Genomic DNA, 27,438 nt, shown 5'->3' on the forward strand with positions numbered 1-27,438 from the left:
TGACCGATTAAGTGCCTGACTCTGATAAGCTCTATGAGATTTCTTCATATGAATAAACTGATGATTAGGATTATGAGAGGAGCTACATATGTTATCCCAGCTTGCTTCCCAGTCTATTTCTCTACCTCTGAGTGCCATTGAACGATCCCATGCCAATGTACTAGGCTTAGGATCCCATGCCAATGTACTAGGCTTAGGATCCCATGCCAATGTACTAGGCTTAGGATCCCATGCCAATGCACTAGGCTTAGGATCCCATGCCAATGTACTAGGCTTAGGATCCCATGCCAATGTACTAGGCTTAGGAGACAAATATGAGAGAAGAAAAGAAAAGAGACAACGCTTTTAGGGGCCACTTGTATCCAACTGACTAGACGATGCTCTTTCATCTCTGAGCCCCATACAACCTTGTGTGCGTTAAGAGCTGACCTAAGTCTGAAGTAAAAGAATAAGGAATGTCTAGGGATATCATAAAGTGAAACCAACTCATTAAAGCTTAGTAACGAGTGACTACCATTTAAGTCTCCAATGACCCATATACCCTTCTCTGCCCATAAACCTTGAGTGAATGGCTTATTTCCAGATTGTTACGCCAAACAGGAGATGATTTATGCCATTTCGATGTAAACCCCACAAGTTTCTCAACTTTTCTAAATGTTTGAAGCATGTATGTCAATACTGGGCCATACCTCAATGTACAATGTTTAATGGAGAGACCAGAAAACAGAAAATCCTTAAGCCTAATGGGAGCAATTATGTCTTGCTCTATTATCTGCCATGGTGATATAGAATTTGGATCCAGCCACTGCTTCAGTGGGCGCATGGTAAATGCCCAGTGATAGTATTTAAAGTTAGGAAGTGCCCAGCCTCCTTCTAGTTTGTTATGTTGTAGTGTGGTGCGTTTTATACGTGGTCGTCTCCCATTCGAAATATATTTAGTGAGTAGTGAGTCAACCTTGGACCAGTAATCCTTCGGCGGAGATAGTGGCAGCATAGAGGAGATGAAATTAATGCGTGGTAAAATATTCATTTTCACTACTGCTATGCGAGACGGGACAGATGCAGGGAGAGCAGACCATCTTTTTGTATCCGCCTCAACCTTTCTTAAAACATTGGTGTAGTTCAGTTACGTTATGGCTGTGACCGATGTTTGAATTAGCACCCCTAGATATTTGACCTCTTTGGTAATTACAATATTAGTAGGTAAAACTAGCTGACTTCTATCTCTGTTAACTAACATCAAGGCAGATTTAGAAAGATTAATTTTAAAACCGGATAGTGCACCAAACATATTTAACACATTAATAGTGTTGGGAAGAGAGTTCTGTACATCTGACATATAGATTAATGTATCGTCTGCATACATTGACACTGTGTGAATAGAAGAGCCAATTTGAATAGGAGAAATAGATATACAGTTACGAGTGGTTCTATAGAGAGATTAAAGATTAAAGGGGACAAGGGGCAGCCCTGTCTTGTACCACGGTTTATAGTAAACAAATTTGAAATTACACCTCCTATACAGACTCTAGCAGAAGGGTTCGCATACAAAACCTGAATCATTTGAATAAACTTAGGACCAAACTTAAATTCTTTAAGGACACGCCATAGGTATTGCCATTCAAGCCTATCAAAGGCCTTCTCCGCATCAAGAAAGAGAAGGCCACAAGAAGAGGGAATCTTCTGTGCTTCACCTAAAATGTGAATTAGTCGCCTAATGTTGTCTGCAGCCAAACGGCCCTTCATGAATCCCGTTTGGTCTGGATGTATTAGATCTGGCAATACTGACTCTAGTCTGCAGGCTAATACACGGGAATACATTTTAAGGTCAGCATGATATTGGCCGGTAGCTTGCACATTCAGAAGGGTCTTTGTCTGGTTTAGGGATGACTGAAATAAGTGCAGTGTTAAGGTCTTTGTGGAAATGCCCTTGTTCAATAGCAAAATGTATAGAATTCAGCCATAAAGGACCTAAAATCTCCCATAAAGCTGAATAAAGCTCAACCGGCAATCCATCAAGACCTGGAGAACGCCCTCTCTTCATACTTCCTAGTGCCAGATGTAATTCTTCTAGTGAGATAGGCAAGTCAAGTTGTTCTGCATCTTCTGTGGAAAGGGTAGGAAGATTCAGGTTGTCAAAGAAATTTGTATAATCCTTCTCAGAGGGCTGACAATCGCTAGAGTACAGTTTTGCAAAAAAGGATGTGAAAAGACTCATTTATATCTAGAGTAGTTGTCACAGTGTCTCCTTGATCTCTTTTTATGGATGCTATTGTTCGGCTCTTCTCCTGATGTTTAAGAGTCAGGGCAAGAAGATGACTTGGACGGCTGCCTTGTGAATAATACTTGTGCTTAGTAATATGCATTAAATACTCTACTCTATGTTGTAGCAAATTGTTTAGTTCAGCTTGATATGTCTTATATGTTCTATGTTTTTACTATAATTAATTTTAAGTTGACTTTCTAGCTGTTTGCATTTTTGTTCCAAATCAGAAATCTGACGTAACTATTATGCTTGAGGTAAGATGAAAAGCATAGCATTGTACCACTGATAGCATTGTTCCTGAGGAATCCCTTTATGGAGGCCCATAAAAACATTGGGTTATCTACACTACCCTTATTAATGTCTATGAATTCATTAAACCTCCATCTAGAAGTCTTATTATTTTTAATTTTCCCAAAACTAAATATCGCTGCAATAGGGTTATGGTCTGAAATATGCCTTGGGAGAAGATCCATGGTGGAAGATGCAGAAACCAATTCACTAGAAATAAGTAGGTAGTCTATCCTAGAAAAAGATTTATGGCTTGGAGAGTAGTATGTGTAATCTCTTGATGAAGGATTATGAAGTCTCCAAAGGTCCACCAAATTCAGGTCCTTTGCTAAATTACCTAATGCCTTAGAAGAGGCTATCTGGGTATGGGTAGCGACAGTAGCAGACCTATCTAGGGTGTTGTCAAAAACTGTATTCATGTCTGCGCCAATAACCAAGTGATATTCATCTGAAGTTAACAACTCTTTTGTAATGGACTGAAAAAATGCATAGTCAAAGATGGTTGGGGCATAAATACGAATAAAGGCTACTTTCCTGCCTTCAATTGAGGTACAACAGAATGCTAACCTTCCTGAAGCATCTGATCTTACCTTAATGATGTTTATATTCAGATTACGTCTCATTAACACAGTTACCCCTTTGGTGCTAGTGCCATCTGATGAGGCAGCTATCATTTTATATCTCCTGTTTTGTAGTCTTAAGGTGTCACTAGGCTTGAGGTGACAGCTAACGTGCATAAACAATAGCTACACCCACATATTAGCTGCTAGTCAGCAACCCCCAAGCTAGTTGAGAAATTACTGTATACTGAAAAACAAAATACAACTAAACTAACATAAAAGATGTTCATCATAATTATTACAGAAAAAGTTTGTACTCAAGCATCACACGGGTTGAAATTGTTAGAAGTCATTCCATGTCTGTGAAGTGCAAGGATTCTCTAACGTTAGCAGTTGTAGACCTGACTTTATTCTCAACCGGTTGAGTTGAAGTGGCGCCTTGTCCCGCGAAGAACAGTTCAGCCTCCTCTGCTGAATCAAAGGATAGTTTATCCCCCTTGTATGTGAGCTTCAAGATGGCTGGGTAGATCAAAAACGAGTCGATGAATCTTGTTTTGCAGGCGAACTTGCACTTTTCTTCGACGCCATTTCACAATACTAGTATTCAAAACTATCCAATATGTTAAATTAACAACTTTGTTGCAGGAAACAAGTGAATAAGCTGCCAATTAAAGGGCTTTTGGTAAGAGCTCAGTGTGAGGCGACCATCTCGCTGCGCGTCTCACCAGAAGTCCTAGACTGGCAAACTTCAGGAACACTCAGGAATCAGGTTTATTCTGTTACAAGCAGAGAGGGTAAAAAATGGTCTATGGTCTGTGTAGGCCATGGCCTCTGTTGGATCAACCTCTCCCTCTCTTCCTCAGTTCTCCATCCTTCTTCTTCTTACAATGCAAGTTAGTCACTTTTGTATAAGTTAAACAAAGAAAGAAATTGGCGGCAAAACAATCCCACATGGTTGGTTCTCCATTTGGCATCAGACACACCTACTCACACCTACTTCACACCTACCCATTCTTATCTGAAGAGCATGAGGAGAGATATCTTATATATCAGAAATATCACTTATAGAATATTTCAAACATTCTCACAATCAAATCATTACAATCCTTGTACTGAGACTATTACAATGATACCAAACATGAATATATTTACATTTAATGACACATGGATACATTATAGCAAAGTAACATCCTTTGTCTTGTGGATCGTTGCTTCCAGTCAGTCCAGTTTTGTTGCTTCCAGAGTCATGGCAGTTGGTTCTGCCACAGGTTCCGTCGGACCTGTGGTTCCTGAGCGTCGTCCAGTCTCGTCTCGTCCAATGACATGGCCTGGCCCCCACTGCTCCTGCTCTGGGCTGTACCTAAGCCCAGAGCGGAGTTGTCTGGTCCATCAACCTCGTCCAGTGGCATGGCCTGGTTGGTTCTGTAGTCGAAGACAAAGGCATGTCACACCTCCCTTTGTCCCTTCTGGCATGAAAGAGACCTGGAGAGACTGGAGAGTGGTTTCACAACAACTTGGAGAGACATGACCATGAGTGTAAACAGAGTCGAGCAGTGTCTTGTGAATGCAGTTTCACAAGTCAACAAAAGTATGCTAATGTTTTCAGTTTCTCAATTGGAGACAGTCACACCTATGGGTCGTCTAACATAGCAGCACCTGGTCAGTCTTTTTCCACCCTTCAGGGCTATTTCCCTCCAAACAGAGACTAAACATTTGCATCGGATCAACAGCAAATAAAACAATTAATGAATAGGTTTACATTTATCAAAAGGCCAATATAAAGAAAATAATTAAAAATTTGGTTAAGTTTAGATGTTTAAAAGAAAAATCCACAGACTCACGTGGGTAGGGTATCCCTGTCTTTTAAAGAGATTTTGCATTAGAAGTGAGGGTCAGTAAAACAAAACATTAAACATTTAAAAAGGTCAATTTTAGCAATAAAACCAGTAAACTTAGAGAAGAAAGTGTTTCAAGTCAATACCGTCTATCTCCCCCTTTTTATAGATAACAAATTCTGATCCCAATATGAATGAAGAAAAAGAAAATACACAACTAAAAACAAATAAAAGGTAATTTCAAACATAAACAACTCAAGTTGTGGGTATGAATCCACTCAATTGAACATTTGCCCACATCAAACACGGCGTAAACATGTAGCAAACATTTCCCATTGGCATACAAGCAAAAATAAAAATCTGTCTTAAAATGTTAAACCCCAAAAGGTATCCCTCAAAAAACAAAATAAATAAAGGAAAGAGAAATGGTTGAAATCAAAACAATGGCCTCCTAACACTCCTCTTGTCTCCCCCAGTGAAGCTCCTTTGTGTCCATGGGGGAGAGGCTGGGGGGTTGGGTACAGGATACAGTGGTGATTAAAAAAAACAAAGGCGGTGAGATAACAGATAACAACTGTTTGAAAACTTTTGACCCAAGAAAACAAAGAGAGCATCATTTCAACATTCAACATTTCAGATAATCCTGTTTTATACCAAATAAATGTTGTTTCTGAAGAAAAAATAGGAATCATTAGATCAGACTTAAAATAAATTGTATCTCATCAAGAAGGCCTAAAACATCAATCCATTTCAGCTGGGAAATAAAAGTTACAGGAAAAGAAAAACTACTTGATACTGTGGAACATAAAATAAAGGTCTTGAAGTCCTTGATCCTGATAAGATTATAAACTTTGCAACAATTCCTCACTCAAACATTTCAAAACAGAAGGACTTCTGTTTTCGTTTGTCCTGCCATGTCCTGCCAGGACCACAGGAAACAAAAAATGGAAACAAACACATATTATATAAAGAAATAAAATATTAATTAAAAAAAAAATCACACACACAGGGCCGGCCCACACGCGCATTCATTCATACTGTTAGTAGACACACACGGACACACACAGCTCCATGGAGCAGGAGGACAACTTAAACGGGCTGCAGGAAGATTAAGGCATTTTCATCATGTGCTCATGTTAGCTCATAGACAAAGACATCTAGACGCCCCTAGCGGCAGTTAGTTAGCTAGTTAGCAGCTAGTTAGGCGTACTTAAAAGAGGCCTAACCATGCTCTCTTGAGCTTATGCTATGTTTGCACACTTGAAAGTCTCAGTCTATTAATACGTGAGTGTAGATGTAAAACAAAACATCTACTCAAAAACAAAACAAGACTAGCGTTAGCTTAACACTTTGGATTCTAGCCGCTCATACGCTCTTGGTGATAAAAACAAAAACAGCAGCGCCAAGTTCTGTCTAATATTCTGTTTGGTATTGAAGGAATGAATGTTCTGCAAACAAAATGGGCTTAAACTACGTAGCTTATTGGGACCTGGCCAACGTTCCCGTTCCCGTAAAAATAGGTTGCACACTATATACCACAGTTAATATTGAGCTGCCTAGCAAACTCGCTAACCTATTTACTCTTTAGACCTACTAAAGAGGCTCCCTAATTTGGATTGGGTTTCATAGAACCCAATGTAATCCAACACATGTCGGGCCATTTACAAGATATGGATTAATTCGTCTTGTGCGACGTTTTGCCAAAATCGGGGAATCACAAGTTTGTGTCCACTATTAAGTTATGGTTTTGCCAAAATGTTGCCAAAATCGGGGAAGCACAAATTTGTGTCCACTATTAAGTTACGGTTTTGCCAAAAATTTCTTTACTCATTCAGAATGCCTTTTCCGATATCTTAACGCCCGTTCCAAACTGTGGTTAGCAGGAACCGCCCGGATTTACAGATATATACCTTCGTTCAGTACCAAAAGAAACGCAGATTAAAAAGCGTCCTTACCTGGGAGCTGTCACCAGAGCGATGAGAAAAAGAAAAAAAACTGCGGCGTTAGTAGGGGGGCCTATATGTCTAATTTGGGGGCTTGTGGGATTTGCATGTTAATTTTTGAAGAGTATTATATCTAGGGGTTCTTAAGAGTAAAAAAAAAAATTTTGAAGGACCCAAATCAAAGGTCAAATTCAGAAAAGGTCAAATTTGGTGTTTTGTCCATAAACCTCACATTGCTGGTATTATAGCATAGAGTTTGGTGCAAAAAAGCAAATATATTCTACAAGGTAGTGTGCACAAGTTGGCCACATAAACAATACAACATTATAAAACATTTTTAGGCTGATGATTGATCTCTTTAACAAGAAATTGTGCCTAAAATTCTCAATACTATCAATTTATGCCTATTAGTGTGCTGGAGTGTAGGCCTATCCTGCTCTGTCAGTTCTTGTCTACACCCAGAGCACAAAGTGCAGAAATCTCTGTTAAATCAAGTTTAATAGACTTTTACATAGTACCAGTGGTGGAGGAAGTACTGAAACTCAGTACTTAAGTAAAAGTACAAATACACAGAGAAATATTTACTTTAGTAAAAGTAAAAGTACCACAATGACAACCCTACTTAAGTAAAAGTAAAAAGTACCTGCTTTTAAATGTACTTTAAGTATTAAAAGTAAAAGTATTTGCATAATGATTTATTCTCTTAATATCTATATTCTAAAACGAAAAATCAGTATGGGCTGTGGCATTTTAATTAAGCTAGTTTTAGGTTATACTCGACTAGATAGTTTTAAGCTAATGCAATTGTGCTTACCATCTGTGACCCAGTTTACATTCTGACCTACAATTCTAGAGACTGTAATTCTGGTTATCTAACTAGGGTGATCTGCTGAGTAATATCATTCAGCAAAACACGAGAGCCTGAAGGTTAATGGGGTAGACAAGGGAAACGTCGGGTGGATCGTAATGCAAATTATGCTGATTGAACAGAAAAGTTGCTGAGAAAGGTGTCTTTATGATTAGGTTCAGTTTCACTTGCGCAGACGCATAGACATTGAATGAGCGTTCACATTACTACCCCCCAATTGTAGGCTATGCATCTTTATTTGATCACACACAATTAAGGAATATTTCCTAATCTGGAAAATGTTACGTTTTTTCCGGCCACCGGTTCATTAATAGTCTACCATTAATTTGTGCCGCAAATGATCAGACGTGTGACAGAAGCATGGGCATAGCCTGTAACTTTGCTGATCCGCGGATAGCAATCTCATCGGAGAGGAGGCCCTAACGCTGCAGATAACAGACAGAGAAAGGCACAGAACACAGTTGCATGTACAGTGTAGCCATGGGTCTGGTGAATATAGCCTGCAGATGGGATGGCTACAAGCTCACGCTTTGCCTGGTCTAGACTAGAAGCTTATGTTTCTAAGAATGCACGTAGCGCTCCAGAATCTTTGGTAGCAACCCCGCCCCCTGGTAAAACAAACGTGTTTGTCAGAGAGAAAAAAAAAACTGATCATAAAATGTATCGTAAAAAGGAACGATGGTGTTGTAGAAATGTAGCGGAGTAAAAGTACAGATAATTGCTGTAAAATGTAACGAAGTAAAAGTCAAAAGTATGCACTATAAATTTTACTTAAGTAAAGTACAAATACGTGGAAAATGTACTTAAGTACAGTAACGAAGTATTTGTACTTCGTTACATTCCACCACTGCATAGTACCAGCTGAAGTCTGTAAGGCCTTCCGTAGCCTATGTAAGTGTGAAGAAAAGAAAGGGTAAAGGATCAGATAGACAAACAGACAGGTGTGTGTGTGTGTGTGTGTGTGTAAGAGAGAGAAAGAGAAAGAGAGACACTACCAGCATGGACGGATTATGAACTTTCAGGCCCCTGGGCCCAGATGTATTAAGGGCCCCCCACTAATTGTTGCAGGGGACATTGTTTTTAATTTATTTGATGTGATTTCCTGTATTCTGGTGCATTTTGGGGATGGCCAATACTTTAATTCAATCAGATTCATAGCCTATGTGTTGATATGATGTGTTGAAATTGAGGCAATGATTTCATGCAATGGCTTGGGCCCCCTGACTCCTTGGGCCCCTGGCTTGGGCCCGGTAGGCCCGTGCAGTAATCCATCCCTGACTTCCAGTGACAGTTGGCTGTTGATAGCTGGCAGTGATAGAATTTAAAATATCGAATAACCTGAAGCACATAGTGCTCTGTTCTTCATGGTTGGTGATATTAGTGACCTTCTAGCCTTCTAGCAAGCACATTTTCATAGTTCATGGTGGCACAGTCTAGTTAGGTTATATTCTGAGGTGTGTCTTTCTGTTAGTCAGGTATGGGCTATGTATCCAGTGGCAGATATATGTGGACTGGTGAATGACCCATCACTAGAGACATATGCCAAATTTCTTGTTTTTGTCCATGAGAGAGTTTGGAGATGGGGGTCACAGATCAGCCAACAATTACATTGTTACAGTGCAGTTTTTTTACAACAGAACAAAGCAGTTTGGCACAGGAACTGCTACAAATCCACCTGTAACAGTGAGCATCTGCAGCATGCTAAGATTCGCTAGAAATCATGTGAAGCAGGCAGGACTCAGTGTCTTCAGAAAAGACATAGACCATCTTCTGAACCTGCAGTAACACCTGCAACTGCATCAAGTCCTTCTAGAGGGACTTTGTACACTTGTTCAGCAGCTGCTGCCAGCATAGATAAGTGCTTCTTCTGTCAGAAGCAGACAAAAGAGCGTCTTCATGAGGTGTCCTCTTTCAATGCAGGCAACCAACAAAGAACTATAAGTAATATTTTGAAGTCAATGACTTTTAACAGGTAGCCAGTGTAAAAATGCTAGTATTGGGGAAATATGTTCATATTTTTGTGTGTGTTAGCAGCTGCATTTTGAATTACAGCCAGCATAATAGCATTACAATAGCATTACAATAGTCTATCCTTGAGATGGCATAAGGACTTCCTTATCTCTGAAATGTTTCTTAAATGGAAAAATTAAGTTTTGGTGATCTGTTTTATGTGATTACTTAGTGCTAGGTCCTGGTCAATTATAACTCCTAGGTTTTTAACACTTGTGGATGAGGTCAGTGGAAGATCACTATATGTAGCCTGTGATGTGGATAGGATATCCCTCATCTTTTTAGAACCTAAAACCATGCCTTCTGTTTTATCTGAGTTTAAAAGCAGGAATTATTCATCATCCATGTCTTTAAATCTCTTATACATGTGTCAAGTTTGGTTAACGGGGTTAATTCATCAGGTTTTATGGAGAGGTATAGTTATGTATCATCTGCTAAACAACAGGGGCCCCAGTACTGAGCCTTAAGGCACTCCATATTTTACCATAATATGGGTAGATGGTTTATTATGGACCTGTTCAAATTGTTGACGGTTAGGAAGGTATGATCTAAACCAAGCGAGTGCTGAGTCTTTGATGCCTATCAAATTTTCAAGCCTAAGTAGTATATCATGGTCTATGGTGTCAAAGGCAGCGCTGAGGTCCAGGAGTACCAGTATCGATACAAGGCTAGGTTTTTTAGATAGATAGATAGATACTTTATTGATCCCTAGGGGAAATTCAAGAAATTTTGAGGGAGGGCTTTAAAACAGATGTCTTAAACGACTGCGGTAGCCTACATGCCCTGATAGAATTATTTATAATCTAGAGCAAAACATTATCCAGGAAGAGGAGATCAGTCTTAAGAAGGTGAGTAGGAATAGGGTTTAGTAGGCTAGTTGTAGATTTTGATGAGGAAATTGTGGAGGTGAGATCTAATATGTTGTGTATATGTAAATTAATTAAATGTTGTTTGAGGTCTCATCTGTGATTCTGTGATTTTGCTTTCAGCAGTGTATTTGGTGAAACTGATTGGTTATTGATCTTTTCCTAATTGTTTGACATACAATCATAATACTGACATACAATCATACTGTTGAAAATAAGAAAATAACTGTTTTGTGAACTTTATTCAACATAATTTAGGTGACATTTATGGTGTTAATTATAGTGTAATATACAATTTCACAAAAATAGGGTTAAAACAGGTAAATAAAAAATGGAGACATCATTTTTCTCCATGTTCAATGACCTCTAAAAACAGTCCAACCTCTCTCCAAAATTAACATTTCAATCCCACAGAAACCACATAGGCCCCCTGACTACGTCTTAGAATCAGCGACAAAAGTATATTATCTCTGCGGTTGGATCCTCCATGAAAGTAATTGTGGTGAATAATTATAATATTAACTTAGACTGGCAAACTTCAGGAACACTCAGGAATCAGGTTTATTCTGTTACAAGCAGAGAGGGTAAAAAATGGTCTATGGTCTGTGTAGGCCATGGCACAGAGGCCATGGCCTCTGTTGGATCAACCTCTCCCTCTCTTCCTCAGTTCTCTATCCTTCTTCTTCTTACAATGCAAGTTAGTCACTTTTGTATAAGTTAAACAAAGAACCAGTACATTAGCATTTCATTGGGGGAGGGGAGGGTGTCTCTGTTTAATGTCAAGAGGGGCCACATGGCTAACTGAAGTCTTGAAATTAAATTATTATTAATTTTAACCCTAAAATTATTGCTATCAATTCATAATTTACAACAGACTGATATTATGGAGAGAAGACAGAGGGAGTAAACTTAATGGGTAAAAAGAAAATACTGTACTTAGCCTCTTTTAGAGACCATCCGGGAGATAAAATAATTGAATGCTGCAGGGCCAGGCATCAAACAATCGCTTTTATTTAGGGGAACCAGAGAAATTGTTCTTTAAGCAGTTGCTGATGTGTATTTGAACGTTAACTGATCAAATGCATTTCTTAATCAGATGCACTCTGTTTTTATGTCTTTTAATCAAATTACTATCTTATGTAGCCTACACTACATTATAAACTATTTTTGCTTATTATTTTGCTTTGCATTTGTTTTTCTGTGACACATTGATTAGGCTACCCCTGTGTATGCGCTGTATAAATAAATTTGCTTTGCCTTGCTGACCGCATCATATTGTGTTAACCTATCCACACCGACACACTTTTATCACACTTCTTAACGCGACTTCAGAATCAACAAGTTTTTCAATATGCTCTGTTTGCCCAGGTTCATAAGTGCAAAACTTCCAGCAGCACTCCCGAACAGCAGGAGGCGATCACTACACATGGTACCTTTACGTCTGAACTTGACAAATCCAGGAAGAAGATAAGCGGGACAATTCAAATTTCACCGCGTTCGTGTCATTTGCTAGCTAGGCTAGCTATTCGGAGTTGTGACATTTGCGTCTCAGGAATTAAAAAAAGCAATTTTCTCGCAACAGTCTTTTCAAGATGACATCAAGGAAAAGGTAAAGGTGTTGGTGGAAATAAGTAGTACAGCGATAGAACGATAGAGCGATAGCGGTAGAACATGGCGTTAATGTTGAAGGTAACAAACGGACTGCTTTCGTTTATGCAGAGAATGTCTCCGTAGACGGGCTCTGGTTTATGTTAAGCTTTGTCAACATTACAGCCCGTAAATCGAACAAAAGTCACTGAGTGTGAAATGTCAGGTCGTTAACTAAAGTGGTCGAAAAGTTACCTTTCTTCATTATAACCGTGGTTAATGGCATCTTAACTGAACAAGCACGATTAATTACAGGAAATGATCTAGCTGCTACCGTAATGGTAATGTTATGCTAGCCTTCTGGTATCTGGCTTCGCGTTATGGCTGCATTATTTAGACAGTCTGCTAGCATTTAAGTCATCTTGCCAAATGCCAAGAACAACGCACTTGTACAAATCAATCCATTTCATGAGTGGCTTATTTTTCTTATTGGTATATGGAGACAACATTACAAAAGATTAGGCTTTAGAAGCAATAGATCTAGCCTGCTGGCTAACGGTTGGTTGGCTGGCTGCGCGTCACACAAGCTGCATTTTGCAGTATTTTTTAGCACCAACTTTATAACAGATACAATACATCGTGCATGCGATGGCTGCATTGTTTAGAAAATAATCTTGCCTAATGCCAAGAACACATATGCGATCCATTTCATGAGTGACTTCTTTTTCTTATAGATCTATGGAGATAACGCAGTGTTTCCCATACATTAACTTATTTGTGGCGGCCCACCACAATATCAACATTAACCACCACACAATAATTTTCCATGTTGTACTATTTAAATTGGATGGAATTCTTTCATTGTAGAGCTATGTGCACCTTTGCACAGACTCTCCTTGTGTCTCTCTGTCGAACCTACATGCATGTCATGTTTAAAGAAAACATTAACAATCCTGCAAAGCATAGAAGACGACTAGCTAAATTGTGCTTAAATCTGGTTAGCATCATAACCCCGCTGCACTAATAACTTTTGCATCCAAGTTAATTCTGCAAACCTACCACCATAAATAGAATTAAATTATGTGGGAAACACTGTAACGTTATAAAAGATTAGGCTTAAGTAACGATATTTCCATCCATTTTTTTGCCTATTTGATTTGATTTTCATGTGTCAACTGGCAGGGCGACCAAATGCACGCATATGTGGCGTGTGTAGTAGGAGGATTCTTCAGTGTGATGTGTTTCTCCTTTGTCCTATGTGTCCATCATTTGAAATTGTAGGGTTGAGTAGGGTTAATCAAATTAATTTCCATGCTTGCATAGCATACAATATGTTGATCATGGTTTGGACCAAGAGAGAAAGAAGCACACATCAAAAATTAAACTGTCCATTTATCGGTATTGTTTTTTATTATTGGTTACATTTGTATTGAGGTAGGCATGGCCCACTATAACCCACCCCTGGCCCTGCCATGAATGGGTTATTTAATGGAAAAATTCCTTGATGGGTATCTTTTTAGGGGTTAATCAATGGCTGGAGTGTATTTTTAACTAACTGTTCCATGCTTAGATGCCTAATTTCACTCTTTGATATGTCCTCAGTGAAACACTGGCCTCATCCCTCATCTCTGGCATAAATATGGCCATGGCACAGCTGGTGGACATATGGGATAGCATTGGCATCATGGAGGAGCAGAGAGTTGAACGGATGTTGACCGTTAAGAAGCACATAGAGGTATGTCATGTTTCATGCAAATAATAATGTATTCATTAATAATAATAATGAATAATGATAATAATGTATTCATGAATGACTCTGATAAAAGTTTATATTTCTATTCAAAGGATCTTTTGAGGGATATGATCACGGAAGAGGAGTCACTGAGGCACAGAATCAAATCAAGCATTGTAATCTCACAGAAGCAGCTTGAGGCGATATGTGAGGAAATGAAGGAAGGCCCGTATAAGGTGTGTGTGTGTGTGTGCCTCCCGTGTGTGTATGTATAGCGGAAGTGTGTGTATAAATGTCCTTTTTACTGCACCCCCACCCCCCAGCTGGAAGAGGGCCAGACCATCCTGCAGACGGAGAAGAACCTGCGTTATCGTCTGGAGGCACTGCAGAAGGAGAAGAATGACCGCCTGAGGGATCTGAAGGCTCTGCAGCTGGAGGACGAGGAGTTGTGTGTCCAGCTCTGTTCCACACCCTACTACGTGCCGTCCAATACCGTGCCCTCCTACGAGCAGCTGAAGGCCCTGCGGGAGCACATCCAGGACCTCACTGCTGAGAGGGTAGGGACCAGCACAGCAGGGCAGGACAAGGCCTTTAGAAACCTACCTTTTAGCCCATGTAAACCATGGTAGTGGTGTTTGGGGAAGAAGAACACAATTTTGGTGGTGTTTGTTGGCCACAATTGAAGTCTGAAGGCTGAAGAAGAGCCTGTGGGCTCGAAATGTCATATTGGCACAATGGCAAATATATAATTATACAACAATTAGGTCTGGTCAAAATATTTATTCATTTCTGACGCGCAATTGTGGTGTTGTTAAGAGAAAGCCATGGCGATACCTGACGGTACATTCCATTCTCCTTCGCAATTAAGTCTTTTGAACCAGTCCCTGATGTTCATTTAAAAGTCAATCCTAACTTGGGCCTGTGTGTGTAGTGTTTTTATAATTTGTGTGTGCCCCTTTAGGCAGGGATCACACTGGCCAGTGGCAAGCGGCAGGTTTCCTATTGTTCTCTATGTTTCGGCAGTGGAACGGTGGAAGCGCTAGCGTAACGCTAGCGTTGAACAAGCTGAGCGTTGAGCTTAGTTCAACTTTCAAAGCGCAAGGCGAGAGTAATTAATTGTCAGTTTAGACAAACCGTTTGTATTGCTTAAGAACGAGATAGAACTTATTATGGTCTGCAGGGCTCCAGACTAACTTTTTGCACTGGTTGCACTGGTGCGCCTAACTTTTTTTTTCTTAGGTGCACCAGCACAAAAGTTAGGTGCACCCAAATTTTCAACCACATCGCATTTAACACTGCAGCAGGTTCACTTTTTTCCCCTTAATTACTGTCCTATATAGGTTGTCCTATGACTTATGATTTACAATTCTACAAGAAAAGTAACTTAAGTGTTGGTGCTTTAAGTGCTTCACTGAGCTGAAATTTAAACTTAAAACATCTCAAGATGTATTAAATAAAAATAACAGTGAGTAAATTAACAGTGCACGTCTTTTAAGGGCTTCAAACTGCACATCTCATGGCTCAATGTTTTACATATCCTTCATGATCTTTAGGCCTTGGCTAAACCAGCTCGCCATGCTAGCATCTTCCATAGAAATGTATTTGAGCACAATTTAAAGAGATGTTCCAAGTAGCCTGGGGGATTTTTATGTGATTTTGCAATGATGATTGCAATAATCATTTGACAGCCCCACAATGCAATTTACTTTTTAATTTTAGTATTTTTAAATTTTCAATAATAACAGTTAATGCAGTAACGAAATGGTAGGCCTATTATTATAGGCTACTGCAATGACTTGCCATGCTCGATCTAAATGTGTCCATTCAATTCACCGTACACAATGACCACTGTATACATGCAGGGAATATTCGGGCTTTAAATGTAGCAGCGATATTCGGTTTGCGCCAAATACCGGATTAAATTGATTGATGCCATCAGAATGAGTTTACACAACTCGCGCGCAAAACGAATATTGCTGTTGAAAACCGGGTTACTCCCTGCATGTAACTGCGGTCAATGACACACTCCTTTTCGGCGATATCTGTATCTCTGTCGTTGTATGCATTGTTCGCAATTTTAAGACGTCTTTTCATCTGCAATGACTCCTATAAATTTGGCGCAAGTGGCATTCCTGTACGTCGGGTTTAGCCTACGTTCAAACTATTTTTCTGGTGAATAATTATTTCGGACTGAACTTGGTGAAGGGAAGTTTCACTAGGCCTATCGTAGGCAACGATAAACTTGATCATCATCTCGGGCTCGTCTGATCGGTTTGCTGCTGCCAGCCGCTGAAAGGCAGTGGGGAGAGGGGACATTTATCTCGGCCTATGTGACCACACTGTAATGCAACTACATCCACTCTAGTGTTGACGAACTGACCGAAGTGTCGGTTAAATAACCCGGTTCGTGTCACTGAGCCGGGAGAATCGAGTGCCAAACGTCAAAAACCGACTCAGTGTTCCTAACATCATTCGTTTTCACATACAGAGCAACACTGGCTTGATTGGCTGTGCTCGAGTGTTCTCGTCGCTACTCTTTCATCGTATCGCGTATTAGCGCCTCTACTGGAGTGGTAGTATAATCAGTCAAACAAACTATGATGAGCCTGCATGGCTCTGGGCCTCATAACCATGGCTGCCAAACGAGTCAAACAGTTCGCTAGGTTCTCCGGGCCTCGTAACCGTGACTGCCACACGAGTCACGAGTTACGAGTTACGAGTCACGACGAGGAAATCTTGTCGATGGGAAAGTATTATATCACATACCTACAAATACACATAGGCCTAATGTTATCTTAGTAGTCATGTTAAATAAATGCTTAGAAGTGAATGACTAGGCTGCAGGCTGTCACGAGGAGACAGAATGACACCGAATGTAACCGTGCAACCGCTGTATACCCTTTATCTTGTCTTGGTTCTCGGCATGTTTGATTCATACCATTAGTGCATCGTAGCCTAGATGGATTTATTCATGGCAATTCACACATTATCGATGGGGAAGTAGGCCTACATCTCATATTAGCATACACGTCATATTATCTTAAAGTTATAAAGTGAAATGTTAGAGAAGTGAAGCCTTATTCTAGTATCCTAGATGATTGTGTTCATGGCAATTAACACATTATTGATGGGGAAGTAGCCTACATCACATAAGCTTCAAATAGGCTACACGTTATCTAGGTAGCCTAGTTAAAGTTAAATGTTGCTGGCTTCGTCACAAAGAGACCGCGCATAGCCTACTTACTAAACGAGACCGTAACCACGGTACCGTAACCGAAGTATAGGCTATGAGTCTATATCAAAACGGTTGTCTAGGTTCGCGGCAAGTTATTCCAAGCCTTGTTTTTAGTGCATCGTAGATGCTTGTGTTCATGGCCATTCATATATCTATGGGGAAGTTCATCACATAGCCTACAAATACACGTCATGTTATCTTTGTAGTTAGACAGTTAAATGTTAGAGAGGTGAATGTTGCTGGCTTCATAGGTTCACGAAGTGACCGCGCGCCAGGCTACTGAAGGAGACCGTAACCGAGGGTATGAGTCTAATCAAACGGGTGTTATCGCAACTTTGAGTTCGCAGAAACCTATTTATTTCTCATGCATCTTAGGTGATTGTGTAGCCTACATAGATGTTCATAGGCTACATTACCGATGGATATAAAATACAAATACGTCATGTTATCTTGGTAGTTATGTTAAATGAGATGTTTGTTGGTAGGTAGGCTGTCACGAGGAGACTGTAGGCCTACAACAGGTTAGAGACCGTAACCGTGCTAATGCATGAGTAATCAAACGGGTTTCTAGGTTCTTGGTAAGTTGAGTTATCAACTGATCCCAAAAGCCTTTATGTTTCGTGCATCTTGGAATGGTTCATTGAAATTCATATGCTAAATTACAAAGGGGGGAAATATTATATGACATAGGCTATGTTATCTTGGTAGTTAGTTAAATGTTAGAAGTGAATAGGCAATTGGTAGGCTCACGAGGAGACCGCGCACAGCTGACTACTGAACAAGACCGAATGTAACCATGGGCAGTGCTTGAGTCTAGTGTAGGTCAATATAAGTGTGTATGTCAGCTAATTTCAGAGACATGGAGAGCATGACATTTGCAGCTTGAGGCTACATGTCTTGGAGCGACTATGGCGGGGGAAGTAACGCACGATATAACACCCCCCCCCCCCCCCCCCGTCGCGCGAACCGGTGACCGAATCTATTAACTCGGTAGGCCAACCAACGACCGTCCGGTTGAACCGACTTGCGTATAAGAGTCGGTTGTCCCATCACTAATCCACTCTGTTTATATGACGGGTCTCTGACCTCCCTCGCGCACTCTTTCTCTCTCTCTCTCTCTCTCTCTCTGCAGCACACGCATTTTCAAATTTACTCACAGGCACTGGGCCACGGCCAATCAGAGGGGAGGTCCCGCCCTTCACTATCTGTGATTTGTTTAAACCACGATATTGGCCAAATATGTGTCTGTAATTGAATCAAAGGTAGAGTTTCAATGCGGACACTTTTTCCTCTCTCGAATAAGGCGCACCGGTGCGACCTCCGATTTTTTTTTAGTCGCACTTTTGAAAAATTAATTGGTCGCACTCTGGAGCCCTGGTCTGAGCGTTACATTACGCTTACCGCTGCCGCTGCGTTATTTCCACGGTGATTCCCGCCTTAAAGTCCTGCTTCTTTGTCCCTTTCCCTGTTGTCATGTCTGCCCTGTAGAGGAGCAGGCTGGCTGTGTTCACAGCGCTCCGTAAAGACATCGCGCTTCTGGCCAGTGAGATGGGGCACGACCCAGAGACCAGCCTGGAGAGGGAGGCCGTGAGTGATGACCCAGATGTGTTCCTGCTGACTCACGACAACATCAAAGCTCTTCAGCTGCTGGTTGGGCAGGTATGCTAGAGTCAAGACATCATTCACACAAGATGTATACATTAGGCTACATCAAATATCTGAGTCAGTTAACTTCGTTTGAAGTTTGACTAATATGTGCCCCCTTGTTGTGTGTGTAGTTACATTAATGCCAATTTCACACTCAAGGATTTATCATTTGGTCTAACAAAATTGGAACATGATGAGCTGTTGTGTGACAGGATGCACAAGAAGCTGTTTTGTCACTTTAAATATAGACATAGAAACTGGAACTTATGTAGGCTACAGAAATGGTAAAACGATCATTCTCCACTGATCCTACAATGTTAAAGGAGAATTCCGGTGTGACATTGACCTTAGCTGCACTGAAAGATGTTGCCGAGTACTTACATGTGACCTTCGGTCACCCCCTAGTATTCCGAATTGCGCCGATTTTCGCCGAACTTGCATAAGGTTTTCAGCTAGCTGTGGGGGCATAGCGTATCCTATGCAGCTAAATCGCTATTTTTACACCATTAAAAATGTTCCAAGTAACTCCACACTGCATTGGTAGACTTCTGAGGGTCCTGACATTTAAAACGAGATACTGAGAACTTTGGAAGTGCACAGGAAGTTTATTAAAAAAGACTGTTTATACTGTACAAGCAGTAGAACTACCTTCAGAGAATCCCTCCGCTGGCCGCCATCTCAATGAAGTCGCGATCAGTCGACTGCCGAGCACGAACGAACAGGATGGACAGGGGAACAGATTGCAAAAGTAATTACAAAATTACTAATTACTAATTACAAAAGTAAATAGGAAATATATAGTTACTGTCTAAATGAGCATGATGAGTACACGGTATCAACGAAGCTCAAAAGGTTTTACATCAGTGATGGGAATCTCGCGTAATGTTGTTGACGGAAGACTTGCTGTTGCTGTAAGTACTCAGCAACATCTTTCAGTGCAGCTAAGGTCAATTTCACACCGGAATTCTCCTTTATTTATCTCAGGAGGTAACTAGACTGTCTAGTAGGGATCATTTCTGAATATGGAACAAGTTAATGATTGCAGTCAGAGTCAACTTTCTGACTGAGTAGCAGGGAGCCACAGAGCCTGACCCTAGGCTACCTCACTGCCTCACCTGAAGAACAATCAGTAGCCAAGAATGATTCACATGGGAACTTTATTCCAGCGGGTGGTAAATTCTTGATTGGTTTGTTTGCATTACATGGGCTCCAACGTTAGTTCACCTGTTATTCCCCCTAACTAGGCTATGCCTAGATAGGCTGCAGAATAATGGAAGGTTAACACGTTTCTCTAGTAAAAGTTCCTGTAATATGTGCATCCCTGTCATGGATCAGTTGTCATGTAAATAAGTCATGTAATCTTAACGATCCTATTACTAGTGAAGTCGTGTAGTCTAGGCGACCCATACGTTTGGCCTAGCCATCTAAATCGACCATTGTCAAAATACGCCAACTGGCAAGCTTTGTTAATGTTTACATACACGGTCAGCACACCGTTAACTCCAGAACTCCTTCTGCTTGATGTAGCTGGGGGTGAAGAAGGGGTCTTTGATTTTAACTCGCGACAAGCTGAAGGAACGAGCCATGAGCCTGTGGAGCCGTTTGGATTGCCCCGAGAAAGATGGCGGATTCCCTCTGGACACTCAAGGGACCCTCACTAATGACATCTCACGGGTAAGGGCCCTGGGAAGGTATGCTTCCCTCACAATGTCCAGCTGTACAATAGTCCATAGCCTACCATACTTCATAATTCTGTATAAATTGGGCTTTTTTTTTTTTTTGCAAATCCTTTAGCTGTGTTTGTGGATGTTTCATACAAATCTTTCTGCGTAGCTAACTGACTTGGGATCTGTATAATATGCCTGTGCAGTGGCAGAATGAGGTAGACCGTCTGGAGGAGCTGCAGAAAGCCCGTCTGGAGGACGTCATCGAGAAGGCCCGGCTGGAGCTGATGGACATGTGGGACAAGTGCCTGTTTGGACCAGAGCAGAGGGAGGCCTTCAACTGCTACTTCTGTGACGGTAGGGTTGGCTTTCTATTTGACTCCGAAGGGGGTATACCACGAAGTGAGTTTACAGGCTTACCCAGGTGACTTCTGGAGTTACCACTGATCTCCAAACAATGTCACTTTAGAAGCAATACATGCAGTAATTAAACATTATTTTGAAGATTAGAGGTTACTTAGAAATTACTGGGGTAAGCCAGTAACCGCACTTAGTAGTACACCCCTCTAGTCATTGTCTTAATGTTGGCATTTGTATATTTTGGATGCTAAAAGGTGTTAATCTAGGTTGAATAATGTCTCTTTGCAAAATGTTGGTTTTTGAGATGCATGCAAGTGTGGAGACGTCGCTGTGAATTTGTTCATTCATGATCTGCGTCTTTCCGTGGGGTCAGTTAATTACACCGAGGAGCTTCTGCTGTTGCACGACGCTGAGCTGGTGAAACTGAAGGAGTACCAAGAGAAAGCTCGCCCCCTCCTGGAAGCTCTGGAGAAGTGGGAGAAGAACTGGGCCCTCTTTCAGGACTTTGAGGTACTCCTACATCCATCAAAACCCAAATGGTTCAATTATCATGGAGTACACTCTGGTAGATAGATATACATCAGTATTGCACACAAGGGATGGGATTCTGTTATGATATGTGCTATTCTGATATGGCTATTGACTACACTCTGTGTTCTCTTATTATTGGAATTTGAGAGTATTATGTGAGTGAATTCAACACTTACAATCAAAGTAAAAAAAATGCAATTTATTCCCAAGAGTGCTTGGGTAGATTGGTTGAGTCTAGCTGTTGGTCCAAAACCTTCCACTTTCCCTGATGAGATTAGTGCACCCTCATTACCCTGGGTGTATTGTGGTCTGTAAAGTAAACAATCACAGTGCTTCAGAGGATTAAAAAAGAAATTGTGTTTACTAACGAGGAAGTCCATGACAAAACGATCTGTGAAGTGATGGGTGTGCCACTCACTCTCCCTCCCTTTCTCTCTCTTTGTCTTTCTTTCTTTCTTCCTTTCTCTTTCTTTCTCCCTCTCCTTCCCTTCCTCCATCTCTCAGAGGAAGGCGTCTGATCCGAGCCGATTCTCCAACAGAGGAGGAGCGCTGCTCAAGGAGACCAAGGAGAGAACCAAGGTCCAGAAGATGCTCCCAAAGGTATTGCAGAGCCTTGCTTGTACTTGATGCTGGCTAAAGGGTTGTTGATCTTTGCCAATCAAATGACCCCCGACATTTTTGTGCTCCTGAAGCAACACGTGGATTGGTTAGAATAATGTGTGGCCTGTCCGATTTTTGTGTGTGTGTTTCGTGTGTGTGTGTGTTTGCACGCATGCGTGTGTTTGTGCGTGTGTGTGTGTGTGGAATGCATGACTAGCTTGAAGAGGAGATGAAGGGAGCAGTGGATGCCTGGGAAAAGAGTCAGGGTTCGGCGTTCCTGGTGCGAGGACTCAAGCTCATGGACTACATCTCCGTTCAGAGAGAGGAGTACAAACAGCAGAAGGACAAGGAGAAGAATGAGCGGGTATGTGTCTCATCGCAGCCAGCGAGCTAGACCACTAAGGCCCTCTGTTCGCAAACACCAGGAGCAGTGTTGTCTTGCAAGGTCAATGAAATGTTGGCATTTTATTGAGGTGGAATGTGCCGGTAACTTGCTCTGAAAGCCACCCACAACTTGTTGAAAATTCATTCATTGCTATTTCCTGTTTTAAACAACACCAAACTACCGGTACTTTGACCTTTACTTTCACAGAATATTGAATGGGCTTAGGAATGTTGCTACATGGCGGCAGAGTCCCAACTCTATGTTGGCCAATTTTCTGTCCAACACATGTACAGATTTTTTCCCATCACAGTTGAACTATATGTGTATGCTGTGCAAGACTACAACCAGTGTGGTATAAAACAAAGGTTGTTTTTCAGATGACCAAGAAGACGGAGAACACTCCCTTTAAGACTCCCACCAAAAGGCCCCCAACAGGCGCATCTGGAGCCACCCCCAACAAGACCAGAAAGGTACCACAACTGAAATTATCCATTGAGCTGCTCAATTGTACTCACAATGTCTTCTGACTCCATCCTTCAGATAATCATTAGATGGAATGGAATTTTGTTTTTAAAAAAAAGATATAATTTAACAATGTCAAACCATTTACTAAATCATGTAAACCTTATACTTTGTGCTATATGCTATATGAATACTTATTATTATTATTATTATTATGATGATGATGATTGCTAATCCTTTCCCATGATCTCGTAGCAGACGCCCAATCAGACGGTGTTGCGCAGTGCCAGTGTAAGCACCCTCAGCAGTGCTTCGTCTACTTACCTGTCTGTGCCCTCAGGGAAGCCTCCAGTGGGCTCCGGCAAGGTATGTGTGCATCGCCACAGCCTGGTGATTAACATCGCTTAGATATACCACTAGAGTTAGAATTACTAATGTTTAATTGGTTATTGCCGTTATTTATTGGTATTCATTGGAATTACTCTGTTATTGGTTTAGCATTACTTGGACTTCACATTCCACTCCATGATTCCACTTCCTGAAAAGTGAAAGTTATAGACAAAACCTCATTCGCACGGTTTGTTTATTTTTTTCTAGAGGAAATTTTTTTTTAAAGAGTTCTTCACAGCTGAGAATTGACACGATTCAGTATAAGAATCTCTGACCTGCTAAAGAACCCCGGGGAAACTCTGGAATGTTAAGACTGCATATGTATTATGTATGGAGTTTAAAAATCTGGCCAGCTACAAAAGAATGCACATTTTCTTTTCACCTATAGATGGTGCAGTTGTGTTGAAAACCAAGTGCTCCTGTTGCATATCAACCAGGCTCTTCTAGCAGACAGGGAGTGTTCAACAGTGGACCACATGGACCATGTGCCTGGTCCTGTTGTTTATTTCATGTTTGTATGTATATTTATTTCTTCCATAGAAAAACAAGATTGAAACCAGCCTCAGAACACCTCTTCAGGTGTTCAACTGCACAGCTGAGCAAATACCTGGCATCACCTACTCAGACTTCACGGTAAGGATGAGCTCTATTGCCCAACTCTCCATGTCCGTCATGCCTGCTTAGCACTGGTCAGAACTCAAACCCCACAGTCTGGACCCATATGGCTTACAAAAAAACAACTATGCAATTATGCTTATTTGGACATTTCTCGCCATGCATGTTTTAGTTTCCTGATAACTTGACTGGGTCACGGTGCCATTCCTTGTAGTCATTTGGGCATGCTCCCCCTTCGCTCTCATGCCATGCCAAGATTGCCCATGGCTGGGCCAGAGGTCCAGTGAAATACCTGAGCATTGCAACAAGTTTCTATTTCTGAGCCCTTAACAACTTCAAGACTTTATGCACTGACCTGTTCAAATTCCATAGCACAGGAGGAGAATAAGCCAATCTCTCTCTCTCTCTCTGTCTCTCTTCAGAAAGGGGGGGAAAATGAGCCCCATGCATCTGTAATAACACGGTCAGGATGTCAGCTTTACTGAACATTGTTTTGTCTCCTCAGAGTGAACTCTCTAAGAAGGCCAGTCAAGAAGCCGTACTCAACAGCACCGTACTGCTGGACGTGGAGAAGGGGAACTAGAGGCGGGTGGGGGGGGCTCACCTTGGAGTACTGTAAGCCCGTACTCCTTTGATTTTAAAAAACATGTATGAACAAAGGGGAGGGAGAAAGGAGAATCGTGGTTGCTGTATGTCAGGCTGAATTTTGACCACGTCTAGGAATCTAGGTATGTGGGGGTGCTTCCAATGAGGACCTTTTAGAAGTGGTATGCTGTGCCTTCCAAATACGATGTACTGTTTGCTATTGAAATCCACATATTTACTTATTTTTTGTCTCCCACATTTCCCAATTTGAATGAGACTATATCCACGGTCATTTTGTTTGTGTTCGTGTGTCTTTGTATTTGTTTTTTGTCCTTTATTTGTATATATTTATCTTTCAAAGAACTGTTACAAGAGTCTGTTTTTTTAAAACAAAGGGATGGGGCCAGGGAAGTTCATGTATTCTGTTTTGCACATAGAATATGAAACATTTGCATTGCTTCTTCATATATAATAGAATAACTGAATAAATATTATATATTTTCAATTGAAAAATAAATGTTGAATGTATTTTTGTCCTGTTTACATTGTCATGGTCATTCCTGGTCCACTTAAAAGCGTACTGAGGCAAAGTCTTGCGTGTTGATACGCAAGACTCTAGAGATCATGGCCAAATCGGGCAGACTCAACTCTGTCTCTTCAGAGCATCTGATTTAGTCACGTGGGCCATTGTGCGCTCTGGGTGCCTCCTTACCGAACGTAGCCATAATCCAAGATGAATACCTTGTTATTACATTAAACTACTACTCAAAATTGCACGAGTCAGTATTGATTCAAAAGAGCGATGGAGTACAGAGAACTGGTCTGTTGTGACTGGGTTCGCCATTTTGTTTTAATTGAGTGAAAGGCTTTTTTTATGTCTAATTGCCTCGTACAAACAATAGTATAACATTGCATTTATGGTATAATGCTTTCAGGACAACAATGAACATTAGATTACTGAGTCACACAACTAGCCCTGTTAAATGGCATCAAATTGTTTAGATTGCCAATAGATACAATGGTGTATTTATCTAAACCAGGCTGAAATTGAGAGGGGGGAAAAGCTGTCGACACTAAACACTGACCTAATTAGTTGGAGTAGCCAGCGTCTTTTGAAACGGCTTGCTGTTCTGTCACATAGACAATTTGATGAGCATTTGATCCAAAGGAGAAAAGCAGGAAAAAACTATATATACCGGTATATATGTTGTCACATAGCAACAAGTTATTGCTCCTGAGTCCTGAAGCGCCAATGTGTATATTGAAATAAATTATATTATATTTATAGACCCCCCCCCCCCCATCTCTCAGTGCAAACCTGTGGAACTTTTGACATGCTATGGAAAGTCACGTTGACAAGACATTCATTCAGCATGATTCTCAAGGTGACTGATGACTGATGAAAGCACAAAGGGTGTTCCAACATTTCTTTTAGCAGAAAATACGAAAAAAGTGAATAGAGAAAACACTGATCCAAAAGGCAAGCCCATGTTGAGCTCTTAAAACATAAGTGCCTTCATTTAGCTGCTGTTGAGGCTTTAAAAGCTGACGTACATTCACAAGGCAGTGTTGTACAGTGCACAATCGCACAAGAACCCTCAACAACGCCATAAAAATGGTCTCGCAAGTAGCATAAATACCATCGGGAGACATGGAATAATGTCTTTTCAATATGTCCTTTAATGTCTTTAAATAGCTTTATGTCCCTTTCCTAGTAGAAGAGAAGCTTCTAGATTCTCTCTGCTGGCCCAGGGCTGAGAATGAGGAGTCCACACTTGATGTCCATTCTGTGTGCAGTTTATCATATGAGTGTCATAGAGCACCAACAGAGTCCTGAGACTCAAGCTCACTCGATAGAATGCGTCGCCCATTGTCACTGTAGCTCCGGTTGGGCAGAAGAGATAATCTGGTGGGAGAAGACGAGACACAGCTAAAATTAATGTCAAATGATTATTTGATATTTGCAGACAAAACAATGACTGCTGACAGTGCTCATTGATTTCATTAAATTTGTTACAGTGCAGTTCACCCTCAAAAGTTTTATTATGAGAAGTGTCTAACTTAGCTCACCTTTCATTTAAGGAAATACTGTTACCACGGAAATCTACTACATCATCTTTCCCCTACTTTACTGCTCTGTAGTTTTGTAATTTTATCCAGCCCAATTCAGTTTAAGCATGGTATTTTAGTGTAATCCTAATTAGTAATAGCCTACCTCTCATTTGAAATGTATCACTTTTTGGACCAATGATTTGTGTATAATGCTGTTTAAGTAATATTCTTTAACAAAAAAAAAAAACCACATTTACGCAAGATTTAGTTTTAAGAATTGCAGAAATGCTATAGAATGTGGCTTCCATATATCCTTTTGAGAAACCATACCTCAAAGAAATAGTAATGAGTTCCCATTTTGTTTTATAATTTGTAGTTTTTATAATTCACCCTAAACCTTGATATTTAAAGATGTTTGGGAACTAAAACACTTGGAAGCATATAGTATGGCATAAACTATATGAACTTTAGGAGTATACCTCAAGAGAGGCTGAATTCTTCAAATGCATTCCCTTTTCTAGTCACGGTCTGTGGTATCAGGTTAAGAAAAGTACTCTTATTTGCAGAGGATTTGCATGATTTACTGTCCAACTAATCCTCACTATCCCTTAAGACATGAGCTTCAAAGAGATGAATTGACAGATATTATGTCAACTACAGAGGTGGCCGCCTCCTTGTTTCATACAGTAAGAGAGAAGTTTTTTATTTGCCTAATGACACTTGCCAGATTAATTCAATGAACCCACTCAGATGAAAACTTGACCAAAAAAAGAGAGAAAAAGAACTGTGATCAAATACCACACTATTCCCAAAACAGCCACAAAAACACCACAAATCATGAAAATACACACGGTACCCAAATTGGTCAGGGATTGCTTTAAACACCACGGAAAAAATGTAAACACCATGGACACAGTGACAATGACATGAGGATGATCACAACACAAATTTGTCATC

At 40.7% G+C, this 27,438-nt stretch overlaps 2 protein-coding genes across 3 annotated transcripts in view; one reads left to right on the plus strand and one right to left on the minus strand.

Annotated features, from left to right (window-relative positions):
• Positions 1-12,111: 12,111 nt before the first annotated feature.
• Positions 12,112-24,962, plus strand: prc2 (protein regulator of cytokinesis 2). Of its 2 annotated transcripts, none has more exons than XM_076284607.1 (14): positions 12,112-12,245; positions 13,826-13,958; positions 14,069-14,191; positions 14,279-14,512; positions 18,679-18,849; positions 20,365-20,511; positions 20,708-20,858; positions 21,235-21,371; positions 21,897-21,992; positions 22,210-22,356; positions 22,755-22,847; positions 23,095-23,205; positions 23,770-23,862; positions 24,350-24,962. In XM_076284607.1, the coding sequence occupies exons 1-14, from the start codon at positions 12,229-12,231 to the stop codon at positions 24,425-24,427; spliced, it is 1,731 nt and encodes a 576-aa protein (XP_076140722.1). In that variant the 5' UTR covers positions 12,112-12,228; the 3' UTR covers positions 24,428-24,962. The 2 variants fall into 2 exon arrangements, with proteins under 2 accessions (XP_076140722.1, XP_076140723.1); XM_076284608.1 differs by having other exon boundaries at positions 23,098-23,205.
• Positions 24,963-25,920: 958 nt separating this feature from the next.
• Positions 25,921-27,438, minus strand: part of LOC143123309 (5-hydroxytryptamine receptor 4) — a 33,392-nt gene continuing 31,874 nt past the window's right edge. Inside the window, exon 7 of the mRNA XM_076284609.1 lies at positions 25,921-26,335. Coding sequence (XP_076140724.1) covers positions 26,242-26,335 — 94 coding nt within the window. The 3' untranslated portion in view covers positions 25,921-26,241. The remainder of the gene's footprint in view (positions 26,336-27,438) is intronic.

Source organism: Alosa pseudoharengus, unplaced genomic scaffold, assembly GCF_046254945.1.
Source record: "Alosa pseudoharengus isolate Yale_2024_CS ecotype anadromous, Long Island Sound unplaced genomic scaffold, YU_APseudo_1.1 YU_APseudo_1.1_scf_14, whole genome shotgun sequence".
NCBI lineage: Eukaryota > Metazoa > Chordata > Actinopteri > Clupeiformes > Clupeidae > Alosa > Alosa pseudoharengus.